This window comes from Gadus morhua, chromosome 7, assembly GCF_902167405.1.
Source record: "Gadus morhua chromosome 7, gadMor3.0, whole genome shotgun sequence".
NCBI classification, from domain to species: domain Eukaryota; kingdom Metazoa; phylum Chordata; class Actinopteri; order Gadiformes; family Gadidae; genus Gadus; species Gadus morhua.
The window spans coordinates 12,340,924-12,358,249 of record NC_044054.1 but is presented as its reverse complement, the minus strand read 5'-3'; the positions used below and the strand labels follow the sequence as shown (position 1 = coordinate 12,358,249).

General features: G+C 45.5%; 2 protein-coding genes across 4 annotated transcripts in view; both read right to left on the bottom strand.

Annotated features, from left to right (window-relative positions):
* Positions 1-1,731: 1,731 nt before the first annotated feature.
* atp1b2b (ATPase Na+/K+ transporting subunit beta 2b) lies at positions 1,732-12,804 on the bottom strand. 2 transcript variants are annotated; one of them, XM_030362013.1, is made up of 8 exons: positions 12,331-12,804; positions 8,387-8,515; positions 7,885-7,992; positions 7,466-7,671; positions 7,078-7,137; positions 6,806-6,832; positions 6,475-6,570; positions 1,732-6,245 (listed from the first exon to the last, which is right to left on the bottom strand). In XM_030362013.1, exons 1-8 carry the CDS (start codon positions 12,419-12,421, stop codon positions 6,075-6,077), a joined length of 888 nt encoding a protein of 295 aa, XP_030217873.1. In that variant the 5' UTR covers positions 12,422-12,804; the 3' UTR covers positions 1,732-6,074. The 2 variants fall into 2 exon arrangements, with proteins under 2 accessions (XP_030217873.1, XP_030217874.1); XM_030362014.1 differs by lacking the exon at positions 6,806-6,832 and having other exon boundaries at positions 12,331-12,703.
* Positions 12,805-16,109: 3,305 nt separating this feature from the next.
* The window catches only part of nyap1 (neuronal tyrosine phosphorylated phosphoinositide-3-kinase adaptor 1), a 15,545-nt gene continuing 14,328 nt past the window's right edge, over positions 16,110-17,326 (bottom strand). For both annotated transcript variants that reach the window (XM_030362375.1, XM_030362376.1), the window contains exon 6: positions 16,110-16,852. In XM_030362375.1, coding sequence (XP_030218235.1) covers positions 16,430-16,852 — 423 coding nt within the window. In that variant the 3' untranslated portion in view covers positions 16,110-16,429. The remainder of the gene's footprint in view (positions 16,853-17,326) is intronic.

The window sequence follows — 17,326 nt, the reverse complement described above, 5'->3', positions numbered from 1 at the left end:
TTTTCAACCCACAAATACCTCTAATGCTAGATTATCTCCTCTCCTCCAGGACTCCTTCCCTGCCCCAGCTTTCCAAGGCACTCTGAAGGCTGCTGGGGCAGGGACAGAGATAGAGATAGAGACAGAGATAGAGCACTGGTCAGGAACAGAGCTAGATATGGAGATAGAGCAAAAAAGTGCTGGTCTACCTCTACAGAGATAGAGCTATACAGAGCTATAGATAGAGCTAGATACAGAGCTAGAGACAGAGCTATAGATAGAGCCATACTAGAGCTCTGTGGTCAGGGACAGAGCTAGAGACAGAGCTATAGATAGAGCTAGAGATAGAGCTAGAGACAGAGCTATAGATAGAGCTAGAGATAGAGCTAGAGACAGAACTGTGGTCAGGGAAAGAGCTGTAGATAGATCTAGAGACAGAGCTATGGATAGAGACAGAGACAGAGCACTGGTCAGGGACAGAGCTAGATATTGATAGAGACAGAGCTAGAGCTAGAGAGAGCACAGCGGTGAGGGATAGAGCAAGAGGAAGAGCGCTGGTCATGGACAGAGCTAGAGAAAGAGCTGGAGACAGAGAAATGGTCAGGGACAGAGCTAGAGATGGAGCTAGATACAGAGTGCTGGGCAGGGACAGAGCAATGGTGTCAGGGACAGAGCTAGGGACACAGCATTTGGCGAGGCAAGGGATAGGGCTAGAGACACAGCTAGGGATGGCGCTAGAGACGGAGCAATGGGTTTAGGAACAGTGCTAAAGATAGAGCTAGAGACAGAGCTAGAGACATAGCTAGAGAGAGTTAGAGATTGAGATAGAGATAGAGACAGAGCATTGGGCGGGACAGAGCTAGGGAAAGAGCCAGAGACAGAGCTAGGGATAGAGCAAGGGAAAGCGCTAGAGACAGAGCTAGGGGTAGAGCTAGAGACAGAGCTAGAGATAGAGATGGAGACAGAGCTAGGGATAGAGATGGAGACAGAGCTAGAGACAGAGCTAGGGGTAGAGCTAGAGACAGAGCTAGGGATAGTGCTAGAGACAGAGCTAGAGACAGAGCTAGGGATAGAGCTAGGGGTAGAGCTAGAGACAGAGCTAGGGATAGAGCTAGGGGTAGAGCTAGAGACAGAGCTAGGGATAGAGATGGAGACAGAGCTAGGGATAGAGCTAGAGACAGAGCTAGAGACAGAGCTAGGGATAGAGCTAGGGGTAGAGCTAGAGACAGAGCTAGGGATAGAGTTAGAGACAGGGCAGTGGGGTCAGAGACAGAGCGAGAGGCAACAACCATGGGGTACAGAAGAGTGAGGGGAAGGTTAGGAAGGCCTACAGTTAGGCCCTAATCAAGTCAGCGAGCCATTAGAAGGCTATAGTGAAAGTGACTTACATGGAGGTAACCACGTACAAACCTTACAGTTATTCCAACTACTCCATAGATTGGATTTTCATTTGTGCTGTCCGAGATAAGCTGCAATCAAGAGATAGATTGGACTCTAACCCTGCCAGCCCTGATCTGTGTCAGATGATAACATGTAGGTGGGTGGGTGACATCAGTTTACTACACAGCATTCCCACTGAACGTGGCATCCTCCCACAAGATCCAAAGTAGGCATTTTAAATACATTTATTGGAATGTGCACATATTTGGCAGAAATGTAAGAGCTTGCTCGGCCCATATGTTGGACACATTCTTGCACACACTAAATTTAAATTATATTAAGAAAAGGGTCACAGGTAAATAAACACACTCGTTGATGAGTTCCCTTAAATGACATTTATTGTTTTCTCTATCTTTTTTCAGTAAACATAAGCAAAAATATACATACAGTAACAGCAAAATAAAGACACAAAGAGAATATAATTACTGGAGGCTTGGGTCAAATCAGCCAAACCAATCCCTTTAAATGTAATCTTTCTTGTTCACTTAAGATCTTTGCACCACATCCAAAGGGGCAAATGAAGGTATGGATTCAGTTCTTAAGAAGGGCGAAGGCGGGTTGGGGAACAATTTAGGGGTTTATTCGTTTAAAACAAAACAACTCTGTAATTATCTGCACCTTTATAGTGGTTACTGTATGTGCTGTACTTAAAATGATTTTCATAGTTTTGTGTGTTTAGAAATGTAAACATTTTGTTGTTTCTGAGAAACCAGAAGGGTTAAATGTATTCTTCTGGTCCGATAAAACCAGAGAAACACCTGTGCCATGTCTACCCGTAGGAGTATGCACTGACCTTTCACTGCAAATAGTCAAAGCCTATATGTAAAGTTTGCAAATTATACAAAGTGAGATTGAGAATTGAAATGATGAGGGGGAGGGGGGGAGGGGGCGATGGATTTACAAAATACTCTTCGACTTTCAAATAGCAGGTATTAACTCTTTACTTTGTTGAATTAAACATTCTGAATAGGTAATAACATACCCCCATGTAATAATACAGACCAATCGTATACATTCCCATCTCTTTACAACAAAATAGCAATAAAAATATATATTTTTAAATAAAACGATATTTTCTGAAATGTTATCTTGAAATGCGCATTGGCAAACATGATTTATATGTCTATGCAATATTCAGAGCTCTTGACTTTCTCTTTCTTGCGTTTTATGTTTCAAGTTATGCTAAATTTGTAACATCCTTTTTAATAAATACATTATACAGCCACACAAGAAATAGATATATTGCTTTTTGAGGACGTCTCCAGAATATCGTCGAAAATGTGTACGGATAAACGGAGATAACAGGAGATACCATTCTGTGACACTGGGAACAATGCAATCTGTCCACCAGGAGGCACTGTTGTCTTTTAGTGAAACCTATTTCTTTTGTGCGATACATTACATTAGAGGAGGCCTGGTGGTAAAGGAATCACTAGCATCCAACTGTCACCTAGTCTTGAACCCGGAGACCTTGGATAGGATCTGTTTTTAATATATCAATGCATAAAAGGATTTTTAATGGATCAATTCAACAGTAACTGGATATTGTATGGTCACGTCGCTAGTGTCTTTGGTCGATGGCAATGGGTGGTTTTGGACAATCTTTGCATGATTAAAAGGAGAATGTCCAATTAAATAAATAAAATGCGTTTGATTTAGAATATTTTCAATGGCTCACTGAAAACTGTTAATCTGTAGTAAATTATACATAGCAACTTTAATCGAATTAAAAACATTGAGGAAAAAGGACAGGGCTGGAACATGGGGCCTTGAAACAAGGAGAAGCGGCAAAGACAGGGATAAAGGACCTCAGTGTGCCTGTTCTGGATTATCTGACCAGATTAAGAGATTACCGCGAAATTAGGTAAATGTTGTAGGAAAGCCAAATGAAAGGGGGTGGACGGTTTGTAACAAATCTACCAAGAGAAAAAAAAACTAAACATTTTACACATCCAATTAACGTCATGGAAAGTTTTTAGACAAACGCAACTGATAAATTGTTTCCGGTAGCTGTGTTGTCTTCCAACACATGAACTCTTGATCATTGGGTTGCCATTCACACAAGAGCATAATGACAAAAAACTCCTATTAAGTCTAAAAAAATGGAAATCGAGCCAAGAGTGAACAGATGTGTGTGTTCCTACGGTCAGTTACCGTGACATGGTCGGATCACGGTAGCACCAGCACAAGGTCACAGCCATGCCCAAGATAAAGCGCCTGGTCCGACATTAGCCCAGAACGCTAAGCGTCCCCAACCAAGGTCAACAGGTGCTCTGCTCGTCATGCAATGCCTGGACAATGATCAAGACGTCGATATTGGTCGCTCTCCGGCAGCTCTTGAGTCACGGAGCAGTATAGCGACAGCCAGCCTACCACCAACCGAATTTAATTTAATCAACCAAAGATGATGATTCTTCTGTCAGTTTCAATTATGGTCAAATTTTGATTAAGCTAGCTAGCTATCTATACAACACTTTGAAACACTGCCCTACGAATTTAAACACTAGTGTGACTTTTGAGGGAAATGCATATCCATAAATATGATATGCTAGAGCTAGACAATGACTCTGGAAGATATGACAAACGTCAAGCAAACAGACACACATTGCTGTCCCTCCCTCACACAACTGTACAATGATTATTTTGCAACGCCTCCTCACAACGAAAAGAAAACGTTTGCAGTGCAAATCAATAAAAAAAAACACATGCCATCCATTTCTGATATGTACAGATGTGAAATGATGCAATACTTGGAAAAACAAACCAAACCTAGCACTATATATGATAACACAAATAAACCCTCAGTATCCAAGAGGTATGCTCTTTCTTCTATAAATAAAATACTGTTATTTTGATGTGAGCCTACGATCATATGGAACCAAGCGGTTCAAATACGGTAGCGTCTCTTAAAGATAAGTTATAAACTAGCAAGCATGGCTTTCTGGCTTTAGGCACTAAATGAATACAAGTTTTAGGGGGCATCGCTGAAGTGATTCAAGCGGTTCCGGTTCGCTGTTCGGTTACAAACACGAATAAAGTTTAAGAGTTATTTAAAAATCTCTGGTGGTGTAAATATCATGCCCCTATGACTTTGATTCATTTATAATGGGTTGGTGTTGCAGTGATTGCCAGCAAACTAAACCACATGCCTCACGTATTTTATAAAGCTATTCTCAAGCCAAAAATTAAACACATAACAAAAGATACCTTACTTCTATACCCATTGACTGTGATGATGTATTCATGGTAAATCTTGGTTGATTATTCGAGTATTGCACATCGCATGCAACATCCCGGCCTACAATGTGAAATGGGTCTTCGGGAATGGAAAGAAACACATGGCGACACACTTAATGCGCAAATACATGCGCCCAAACACACACACACACACACAAACACGCACGCACGCACACGCACACACACACACACACACACACACACACACACACACACACACACACACACACACACACACACACACACACACAGGTTTGTTTTTAAAGGTTTGGAGATCTAGCTCTGGCTGTCGGAAGTGCTTATTCATTATTCAAGCGCTCAGTGGCTGTGTGGCTGCGAGTCGGTCGGTCGGTGTGGTGAGTGTGTTTTCTCCAGATACACTGCGTTAAGGCAGTGTGTGTGGGGGGGGGGGGGGGGCTCCTGGTGGGCAGCGGTCAGTGCACGCTCAGCAGGGAGGCGGTGGCATCGGGAGGGGGAGGGGGAGGGGGGTGGGGTGATTCGGTTGTGCCTTCAAGAGAACCCATATGACGATGCACGCATGCAAAATCGCTTCGTCTCTGCATCCACCCGTTCAGACGATATCTCATCGAGACGGTTTCTGTTGGGTCGTTTTGTAGTCTTTTTTTTGGTGGGTTTTGGTATTTTCGTTCATTTTGAGTGCAAACCAAAAAACAGACGTACCGATAGAAGATTATGATATCATATAAATAGACACTCTGTATTGTTGTGTGTGCACTCATAAATACGGGATACTCTATACGGAGGTGACGGAGAAGGGAGTCAAAGTAGCGTGGTGATGGAGGTGTTGGTGGTGATAGTGCTCGTCCTTGTTATGCGGACACTCAGAAAAGTTACACACGCACACACCAACACACACACTTGTTTCCCTTCCCGTCCTCTGTATCCCCTATCATTTTCATGCAGTATAAATATGTCACCTCAAACTGATTTAAAGAAAGAAAAAGAAAATGGTCCCAAAGCTCAAAGACAGAAAGAAATGACTGGACCCCCTTTGTAGCTGGGGTGTCACCCATTCCCACCACAACCCCAGGTCGGTAGGTAGGTGTGTGTGTGTGTGTGTGTGTGTGTGTGTGTGTGTGTGTGTGTGTGTGTGTGTGTGTGTGTGTGTGTGTGTGTGTGTGTGTGTGTGTGTGTGTGTTAGTGTGCGTGCGCTTGTGTATGTGTATGTGTGTTGGTTTGTGTGTGCATGGGGGGGGGGGGGAGTGATTGTGGGGGAAGAAGAGGGTTGTAAACTGGTTTCTACCAAACCGAGGGTGGAAATATCGTGATGTGTTTCAGTACGTGCACGTTGTTGCAGAGGAGGGTGGAATTAGAGGGGCATTCTCAGGAAAAAGAGAGAGCGAAGGATAGAGAGGTAAGAGCGAGGGAGGGATAAAGAGAGAGAGGAAACGGTGGACCTAGACAGTGACAGTGTTGATCCTCAACTTGAAGGACACCCTTCCAGCGAACTTGTCTCTGATACTCCCTACAGGGATGTTGTTTGAGATGATCTTGCACTCAATGTTAACGTCTTCGTTGGTGGTGATGTTGAGGAACTTGATGGCCACCAGTGGCTGAGAGTAGTTCACCTGGAACAGCGCAAGAACAGCAATAAGTTGAGCAAATCCACCTCCTCACATTCAAGGCGGTATTGGTTTTGTTAGAGAAAATTACCATTAGCTCAAGGATAACGCCTTGAGATAAATGATCTTGATTTGAGGAGGGTCAAGATAATGAAAGAAACTACATTTTCTATCGTTTGAATTGTAGAATTAAAATAGAAGAAGAGGCATATTTGGTGGAATTAGGTGGTCTCACCTGAGCTTTCTTGCCGTAGTAAGGGTAGTACATGAGGTTGAAAGTGCCGTTGGGGGGGAAGTACTGCATCTCTCCGATCTTATCATTGTCTTCTCTCTGTTGTGCCCACAACCGAAAGTTACTCAAAATGTGACGATTGATGACCGAAAAGAAAGGTTATTATTATATTACACAGATAAATATTCTAAAGATAATATATGAAGGTGTGAGAATGAGTGAGTGAGGGGTGAGTGAGTGAGAGCAGCATACCTACCAGACATACTCTACTAAGGCTAAGACACGTACTAGTATTGCATCACAACTAGAACAAGTACGCTTTTATCCCTCTTACCCATTCATCTTTCCCAATTTTGTACCGCTGATACATTAACAACACCACAGAAGAAGAGAGAAGAGGCGGACACATACAGTGGCGAGGTTATGACGCATGTAAAAAAAAACAGTTGCATGAAAATAAAATCTTGAAATGAATAAATCTCGACAGACACTGAGGAGGAACACGGTGTTGACGAGGATGAATGATCACGGTGGTGGGGTTAAATGCACGGGGCTTATGAACCCGAGCGCCTATTTTCCGCAAGTATTCGTTTTCAAAAGGTTTACCTTAGCTCCACATTTGACGGACGGCGCCATGCCGTCCTTGCCTGGTAGGAGCCCGATTACCTGCAGAGGAGGAATCACCAGCAGGCGTTAGGCCGACCCCTGGGTAACGATGCTCTAATGAACTGATCACAGCTCCATGAATCCATGGACTACAAAACACAAGACTGCACTGATTAATCTCATGTCGTTGACATCCTTTTATTTTTAGCATGACCCTTTTTTTTCTTTCTTTTTTTACACATGAACCACATGCAATTGGTTCAGTGTGAGGGTTACTCCACGTCTCCTAGCAACAGCATCCTCTTCCTAAGCCCCCCCCCCCCCCCCCCCCCACCCACCCTCTCTTTTTTTCTTTTTTTTTCTTTTCCCACTCCTCTTTCCCTCTTACCCGATTGAGCTTGATGATGATGCATGGCGTTCCTTCCTGGTATCCATAGTAACGGTCCTGGATTCCAGAACAGTCTTCCAGCACGGTGCGGTTGAACTGACAGGAGCGCTTGGGGTTGTTCTTCACCTCGTCCATGTCGTTCTGGAAGTTGTACTGGTCCGGGTCGCACACGTCGTTCTTCTGGGACTGGACGGAGTTGTTGTAGGCTGCACAGAAACACCGGGGGCCATTTTGTTAGCTTTAGATACTTGGTTTCTATTTTGTTTCATTCTATTCATATATGTCTATTTTATTTGATAAATATATTGTATATTATATTGTCCCGAACCCTGCATTACCGCAAGGGTTTCAGTGACAAGAATGACGTCCAGAATGTGTTAGACTGTGCATTTGACCAATGAGACGTAAGCCAGACTCACGTCCAAGGAACTTGTCGAGGGCCTGTGCGTACAGGTCCCAGCTCTCTGTATCGTGGGTGTTGTAGATGATCTCCAAAGCCTCCACCCCTTTTGGCCGGATCATCATGCCTGGGGATAACAAACCAAACGCAGACATCGAAAAGAGAGCAGAGGAGGAGGAGGAGGTGGTGGTGGTGGTGGGGGTGGTGGTAGGTTGTCAGAAACACTGCATCATCTTCTTTCCTTTTAGACATGCATCTGTATCTGTGTTCATTGTGTACATGTTCCCTGCAGTCATTGACCAGCAGGTAAGGAATAGGGCACCTTAGCTCAAGGCTGCCTGCAGGTAGACAGTCGGGATCGAACCCGGAACCTTTCGACTAAGAATCAAACACTCCACCGACACTAAACCATCCTGGGTCACTTTTAGTTTACAGTCAAGAAGAGTGGAGAATCTACTCGGTAAGTCGTTGGTCAGACGAGTGGAGACGAGTCCACCTGACGAGTGGAGGGACAGGTCTACCTGGTGTGGCGAGTCGATCCTGCCAGGTGGGTTTGTGGTCGTCCAAGGTCTGCAGCATCACGTACATGGTGAGCGCAAACATACCGGCCAGGAAGATGTAGAACACAAGGTAGAAGAGGAGGATGAGACCTGCGAGGTGAAGGAGAAGAACAGGAGACACAGGGATGTCCGTTAAACTTGGGGTAAAGCAAGCAAAGTTTCAAGAATAAGGAGCTTTACTGAGATAGAGAGATCATAGTGTCCTGCAAGGTCTACTGTCGATTGTTGCGAAACAAATATATTGAGCCGGAAATGAGCGCATTTATCTGAGATGATATACAAAATAGTTGTTTATCTTATATTTCATATTCGGGTTATTCTGAATTTGGTTGCTATTAAAAGCTAGAAGGTTGCAGTATATATATATATATATATATATATATATATATATATATATATATATATATATATGACACAAATACAAATATATGTATATATTTGTATGGTTTTTTATCATTGTTCGCAAACTTCCCCATTATTTCATTATAAAATTACACAATTCAATTTTATACATTAACATGTATTAAAAGACATTACTCATGATGTAAATAATACGTTGTGAAGTAATTGTTCTAAAAGAATGTCTGAAATAATATATGAACAACATATAAAAGACATGATTGGAATTTCAAAATGGGGAAATCCTTTCAAATCAATATTAGATTAATGCAATGGGGAAATAGTACTTCAATTATGGGACCAAGCCAAAAGAAAAGCTATTTGGAAATAAAGTAACGGAAGTGGGGTTTGGATTTATGGTCTGAGTGCTTTGGCCGCCTCTCCCCCGATCCAACAGGGTGGCCGGGCGCCAGTTTGTCTCCCTCATGGACCGCGAGCACGCGAGCTAAGCCTTTCACCGTTCGATCACACCCCTCTCGTTCACCTACACTTTGTTTTGCATTTTCATACCATACTAAATTGGAGAGAAGCGAGGACAATGCCCATCAGGCCAGCCATCACGGTGGACCTAGGCCAGCATTGGATAATTGGCAGTCCGATTTAATGATCAGGTTTCAGCCACAATGGCGGCGGTACCAAGCCGTGGTAAAGAGGGCAACAGACGGAGCCAGAGAAGGGGCAGGAGCAGCAGGACCGCCCGGAGATTAGGCCGGGGGGTCACAGGATTACTGGCAGGCGTACAACTGTTGCCGTGATCCAAGTAACAGACTTCCTCTTCCTGTTTAATTATGGAGGCTGGATGGTCTGCAAAAAACCGTCCACCGCTCACTTTGAGAATAATTATATTAATGTAGATCACGTAATACCAATTAAGGAATGCATACAAGCACCGTCCTGTTTTTGTCACCCGCATGAACATGAACCTGCAGAGAGCTGCAGTGGCTCGCCCACACCCACCGCGTTCATCGTCCGACGGCAGTGCCGGGGGTGCAGTGCGGTGTCCCAGGGGCTGGGTGCTATGTCGGGTGACCTCCCGTGTCGAGCTCACACCCTCCCTACACCTGACACCACCAGCGGGGCCTCTGGAGCACTGGCAAGGCCTCCCAGCTTAGCCCGGGTTTACAGGAATCCATTACACCAATGTCACGGGAAGGCCCTCTGCCGGATTCCATTACACAACAGAAACGCTCGAGTGTGAACGAGTATGTGCGTGCGAGAAAGTGTGCCTTGTGTGTGCGCGAGAGAAAAGTCTTTCCTCTATGAATTAGTTGCTTGACATGACACAAGGAATTTCCTATTTCGGAACGACCCTGGGTTACACTGTGCATTTGACCAATAAAACCTGTTGGCTTTGACTACTGTAATGCGTCTTTATTAGTATAGAGGGCACCGCCTTTGACGGTGGATGTCTTGCAACGGTGCTGGCAGTCCAAACGTCTACTACAGCTGCTGCATTGTCTAGCGAGCTGTTTCACTGCACCCTCCTCCCCATCCACGCCCATGCGCCCCCACCCTGCGGTGGAAGCAGCTCAACCCTTTTAGCAGAAAATAACACTTTGAATCGTCCAAGGGGTAGCGCCCTACAAGCGCCACCTGGGCAAGACACCGTCCAGGGTGATGGGTGGAGGGAGGGAGGGGTGTAGCGAGAATGGGGGGGGGGGGGGGGGGTTGAGAATGCAGGTAGGATGGCTTCCCCGCCTGAGAGAGATGGGTGTCTGTCCGCCTGGGGTTGGACTGCTGACGGACGTGGAAGCGTCTCTGTTACCCCCTGCCTTCAATGGGGGAAGTGGAGGAACAAACGAGCCAGAGGCAGGGCCAGAGCCAGGCCTGTTCGTCAGTTCTGTACAATGGCGGAAGGTGTCTGTTCCCTTTCACAATTAATTAGGATGACAGGGTTCCAATTTACTTTGTAGAACACAGGCTGATCAAAGAGAGGTTTGAACTCTGTAGAGGAGAATAAAAGACAGAAGAGAGCTAACCACTAGCTGATCAGCTGGACCTCATTATGTGTCCTCATAACTGTAATAGGGAATCTGTTCTGATTTAAAAAACGTATGAGTTCATTGTTTTGATCTACTACTTGTAGAACACATACACATGTTAATAATTGCCTTTAGCTATTGCTATTGCAACTGATGTTGCAAAATGGACGACCACTGCGGGGCTATTAATGCAGTGTCCCCATAATAATAATATAATAATAATTTCCATACAGCAAATGTTTCCATATCCGAATAACCCTTGATCGCACGCTATATCATAAAGTACACTGCCTAATTCATAATGCAAAGGCAGCAATTAGCCACGGACATGGAGAGAGAAGCTATTTGGCAAGTGGACACTATGGTGTACCCACTTCAGGCTATAAGTCCGAGGAAACCATGTATAGCAGAGCTACATGTGGTGGCTTAGGACCAAAATAGCCTAATTAACAAGCCTTAGAAGACGGCTTAAAGAGGCCACTAGTCCTCGAAGCACCTGGGATGCATTGAGCTGGATTAGGTGGTGCATTGTGGGGAGATTCTTACTAAGGTAGGCACAGTCACTGCCCCATCTGCTGTGGGTGGAGAACAGGAGGATAGTGTTCATTCATAATTCATCAGCTCTCAAAGAGCGATTTATGAAATCCAAATATCCCGTTCTAAGCATCTAACTGTCAATTACACAAAATGGAAGTGCTCGGTGTGAGTGGCCCTGCTCTAGAGGAGAGGACCACAGAAACGGACCAGACTTTTGGAGTGCTGAATCTGACATCCAGGCTTGATACTGTACCTGACTGACAGCCAATGAAGTCATTAGATTAGGATTAGATCCCTCACTGATTTACTCACTTGGGATGGGTGGGGTTTGGGCTGGAGGGGTGATGCAACAACCGTTTGGCTCTCGTTTCCCCCGGTAATGCTCCAATGTCATTCAAACAGTGCAATGTGCACACCATCACACCATAGGAAAGGCAAAAGACCGAGCATTTTCATAAGAACTAAACCTGAAAATGTGTCAACTCATTCAGCCACATGATGGGCCTACAGGTAAACATTTAATTTAATTTACATGGGTCTCAGTTCAACGATTCAAATCAATGGCTCTAAGGAAATAAGGATTATTTCTGTTCCCTAAAATAGTGTTTTTTCTTTGGAATCTCAAAATAAGGGCGCTAATTTATAATGTAGCAGCAAAGCTCCCACCCTTAGGCGCATTGCGCCGAAACCCGGGTGAAATAATTTAATTAATAAAAAACACATCCAGACAAGAGAACGTCAGGCCTCTTGCTCAAAAGTGATGCAGCATTTGCATTTTAAGACACACCGACCAATCAAAAACCCACACAGGCGCTGTGGCTATCATTTCTAAACGACAAACATCCAGAGATGTCTCAATTCTTGAATGCAGGGATACATACCTACCCTATTTGAAGGGGTTTCCATTAGTTAGTGGGAGAAAAGGGTTGCAGGGCAACATGTTTGCTGCATTGCTGTATAGTTACCGGTATGGCTGAGAAGACTTACCCCAGCTACTCGCAGTCCTGCCCAGCAACTCCCGGGTCCGCGGGTTCCATATAAACTCCTTCCATGTGCCCTTCTCTGCATCCTTTGCCATCTTGTCTGATGGGGTTCTGGTTTATTCTCAACGAGGAAAGCTGTGTTCTTGTAATAAAAATAACGATCGGCTAGATAACAGAGAGCGTTTCAAATGTTGGACAACAGAAACGCAAAAGGAATCTGGAGTTACAAATGAATGCGAAAGGAAGTTCAACAAAATCTAATTCTGCTTCAGCTTCTTCTACAATAGCCTATCTAAAAACATAAAATGGATGCAAATGGTGAGAGGTGGTGTTACTACTACACTCAGGATATATCTAGTATCTGCCCTCCCCCCTGCTCTTGTCTGCATGCCGCAGAGTTTTGATGAGTGGTGCAGAAATGTAGTGATACTGCGGTAAAGGACTCAATGCGCCTCTCTCTCCTCTATCAGATCCTCAACCTAACCCCTCCCTCCCTCCCGAGCGCTTACCCACTCCTCCTCCTCATCACCGGACCCCGCCCACCTCCCCCGCAAAGCTGCTCTCTCATCCTCTGCGCACGAGAGGTGAGCTGCCAACCAAATTGTGCAGCGACCAATCCACTGCAATGCACGCTCTCTCCTCACAGGAGAAGGGAGCGGAGGGGCGGCAGCGCTGGCGAATCACCACCGCCGGCCTCACCGCTGTCTTGTGCCTCCGCCTTAACGTCTTACGCTGCGCTATTTATAACAGCCTGCACAATTACAAATCTTACATTTGCTTTAATTCGCTTTTTAGCATTCATTTGTTCTTTTGATTTCATTTTTGTTTCCTCATCACACATTTGAAGTTGGTAGTTGGTATTAGTAGGCCTACTGTTATTATTGGCAGTTTGCATTGGTTTCCAAGTTCGTTCACAGGCCTATCGATATGGCTATTTATAACAGCCCGTACAATTATTTTTGTTTCTTTATCTTACATTTGAAGTTAGTTAGTAGGCCTACTGTTATTATTGGCAATTTGCATGCGTTAGCCTATTAAGTTCGTTCACAGGCCTATCGACGTGTTTGGTGGGGAGGTAGCGCTACAACTGGTGCATGGCTCATTGGTTGCACTAATAGGCAAATTATCCTGTCAGACATTGTACAGCTTCGAGAGAACTCGGAAATACAGCGAGTCGTTCTGTTCAACCGTAACCCAATACCTATCTGAGTGTTATAGATTGCAATAGTGGTTTGGTCCTGCTCTACGTGGGAGTGCAGTCTGGTTTTGAGTGATAGACCGCTGTTCCCATGGTAATGGACCGATGGGTATCGCGGTACAACGGCGAAGCAGCGCCCCCCGTTGGCGCACCAGGGGATTGCAACACGTGTTTATGCTGCTGCTGTTTCAATGGGCACACAATGTCCTGAGGTCTGGGGGGGTGTGGGGGGGGGGGGGGGATTTTAATAGATAGATAACCTACTTAGATGGATAACATACTTATAGATAACCAAATGCATAAATAACCTACTTGTGAGTTACTACGAATTGCGTCAACCATCAGTCGAAAGGAAAACATCACTACGTGTAAGAATTTGTTGTATATGTTAATTATATAAAGTTCATTATATAAAATTTATTTAATGACAATATCAATGCAAATATAGCACTACAGTGATTTCCAAGGTACACCGTATCTTACCATATCAATATATTATATGGCACTCATATATGGCCACTGTTTTAGTAGACACACAAAACCAACAGCTTTTGTAAACTATTATGGGAATTATGTCTAGACTTCAATATTGATCATTTGACGGGGGGGGGGGGGGGGGGGGGGGGGGGGGGGGGGGGGGGACACAAGGTGAGTACTTGGTATCAGAAATAAAAAATAGGCCCATTGGATAATGATCATTGGAATATTCTCTTTGTAAGGAAACTCTGCATGCATTGCACTGGACCACTTTCTTCACCTTGCACATTTCTTGCTTGGAAATGCACACCTATTCATCAACAGCTGTATATAAAAAAAAAAAAGGCAGAGCAGTTCAATTAAATTCACCCCCAAACATTTAGATACGTATTTTCTTCACTGGGTGTAACTGTACATTTTGGTGCTAACTGATATCCAAATAATGACATCCAAGAAACATTCAGGTCCCTTAATACGTGTATTACTTGTACAAAGTACTCCACTCTTTAAGTTCAAAACTTAAACTTGGCGTTTCAAGATTGAACTAAACAAAGAAAAAGAAAAAATTTGAAGGATAACCACAATACAAACAATGTTACTGGGTGGTAACGGCATGAAGTCCAGTGAACAATACTAGTTCAAGGTAGCAGCAAAGTATTCAAAAAGGTTGAGACGATGGGCATTCTGAAATCTGTACACAAAAATAAAAAAATGAATGTAGAAAAAGTCAAGAGATAACCTTTTTACTGCTTAAAGGGAGTCTTGCATAAATTTGATTATTACACTGTTGGACTCGCTCGCCTCATTCAATGGGCGCTCTCTCTCTCTCTCTCTCGCTATTTATTATAACTATATGCATGGACTGGCAGCAGCAGCAGCAGATAAAATCGTACGTATAATTATCATCATCTTTTAGAAAACAAAAAGTCTATACAGTATATGCTACATAATATTTACTCGTTACAAGTATGAAAATGGAAATAATTAGATACTTGCTACATTTTCAATACAGCTGTACATCTCTATTTACAGTACATTACAGTTGTAGCGCGACGACCCCCACGCCGCGTACCGTGTTTATTGTGCAGACTGCTCCAGCATTCTGTTTGAGGTGACACATGTTCACAGTCCTACCAGTGGCACCGTGATCTACAGTCTGTGTGGATGGATGGTCAGTGCTTGTTGTCGTCGCCGTTAGTTTTCTCTTTATAGGCCGGTGGAACAATCACGAATGTGCAACAGTGGTTGAGCGTCGTCGTAACCAAACGTTTCTCGGTTGGGCCGGACGTGCTGCACTGTATGTGCCGTCTGTCAACGGCCAACTTTTCATATTCTTTTTTTAATCTTTTTTCCATGATACCCTCAGGGATTACATTTGTTCTTGGACACAACCACATCATATCATGATCATACTCAAAAGCTCATGGATGTAAAACTCAGACATGATCAACTGTACACACATTTTTTTCTCCCCCCCCCCCCCCCCCCCCCCCCCCCGCCCCATTACTCCACCCCCATGTGTATGTGACATGCAGAGACTCACACAGTAAATATGACTCGTTCAAGTCTCAAGATATGTTAGGCTAGTGGATCTCAGTTATAATTATATCGCCCCCACAGAGGGAGCATATTGCTGTAAAATTGCAGAGATGTTGAGAAAGTAATTGTATTTACATTACAAATATGCTTGATACTCCTCCTCCTCCACGATCACCTGCATCCACAATGACAATCTACCACACTCCGTGTATATGCAATCACGACTCCACGACACACTGCGACATCCTACAGAGGAATTCAACCTTTTCCGATGGTATTGTGCATTTGTGTTTTGTTTTTGTGGGGTTTTGTTAACAGGTGTCCTACAAATGTTAAGTGCACAATGTATTGTTGTCTGTCCGTCAGTGTTCCGCCGCCGGTACCAGCGCGGGAGGGGAACCCGAGGTTCCTTCGTACCGGGCGCAGTCGGGAGCGATATTTGGCAACATCAATGTTGAGAGAACTTCAGGCAACTAGTCGATAGGCCACTATATACCTCCTACTCGTTATGTGGTGATAAATATTGAAAACATTGGCAAATAGAACACACCAAGACCGAACACAGCAAATACAAACCGAGTGGCTAAGAAATTGGATTTAATCTGATTGTTAATTTTAATTCCCTCCCGTCTTTTCTATAAGAAACTTGACCTTAATCTCTGGCGTTTTACCTGACACCTTTCAAAGCCACTGTTGCTTTTTTTTTAATCTTAAGGTTGCACCCTACGCCTCGCCAGCATCGACACAAGTGCAAGAGAAAAGGTCCTCTTTCCTCACCCCCCCCCCCCCCCCCCATGTCCTCTTCCTCTGTGGTGGCGGCACTGTCGCCGCCGCCTCCCATCTCCAAAAGTCCTCCCACCACCCCCCCCCCGCTGCGTCCCATGGCCACTCAGATGGCAGTGTCCCACACCACGGCCTGGGGCCTCTGGCAGGGGGGCGTGCCAATCTTGCGGGGCTCAGGTGTCCGTCTCCAGCTGGGCAGGATGGGCATGCTGTCCTGCTTGCACAAGCTCTTCTCCGGCCGGCGGTGGGCTTTGATCTCCTTGCACAGGCAGCGCTTGCGTTCGATCACCTCCAGCAGCTTGCCGTCACGCTGCGTCTGCGCCGACGACCCCGCCCCGCCCCCGCCGGACGGCGGCTGCCCCTGCGCCAGCTGGGCCAGATGCTGGAACTGCAGCTGGAGGTGGTGCTGCTGCTGGAGCTGCTGGAGCTGCTGCTGCAGCTGCAGCTGCTGCTGGTGGAGCTGGAACTGCTGCTGCTGCCGTGATGGGGCGGGGCTGCCGGGCGCCCGGGGCTGGGGCAGGCCGTGCACCTGGGGAGGTCGAGACGGGCGGGGAGGGGGGGGTTGAGGAAAGGGGGGGGGGAGGAGGAGGGGGGGGGGGGGGGTCAGGCTAGGTGAAGACGTAGGCATTTACAGAAATCTTGCGTGTGAATGCTTTTTTCCTCGGTGGCCGCCTTCCGAAGGAGTCTGCATGAACACTGCATTGCTGCATCAGCGCTGAGGACCTCACTGAACCCACCCTACAGCCCGCCGCTCAGCGCTGCGCTGGCGGGAGGTGCAGTGGCTGAGCACCGCCACCGGGCCGCAGTGCTGCATCATCTCCTGCACTTTGTTTTTTTTTGTCTCTGTCTCCCTGCTGTCCGGGGTGGCTCGGTTCAGCTGCGGTGCACGCGCAGCCTCTCTGCGGCAGCGCGCCCGGACTGCGTCAGCATTTGTAATGCAGCCAAGCATCTCATTAAGAGTTGGACTGCAGCTCCCCGGCTCCCACAACACCCCAAACACAGA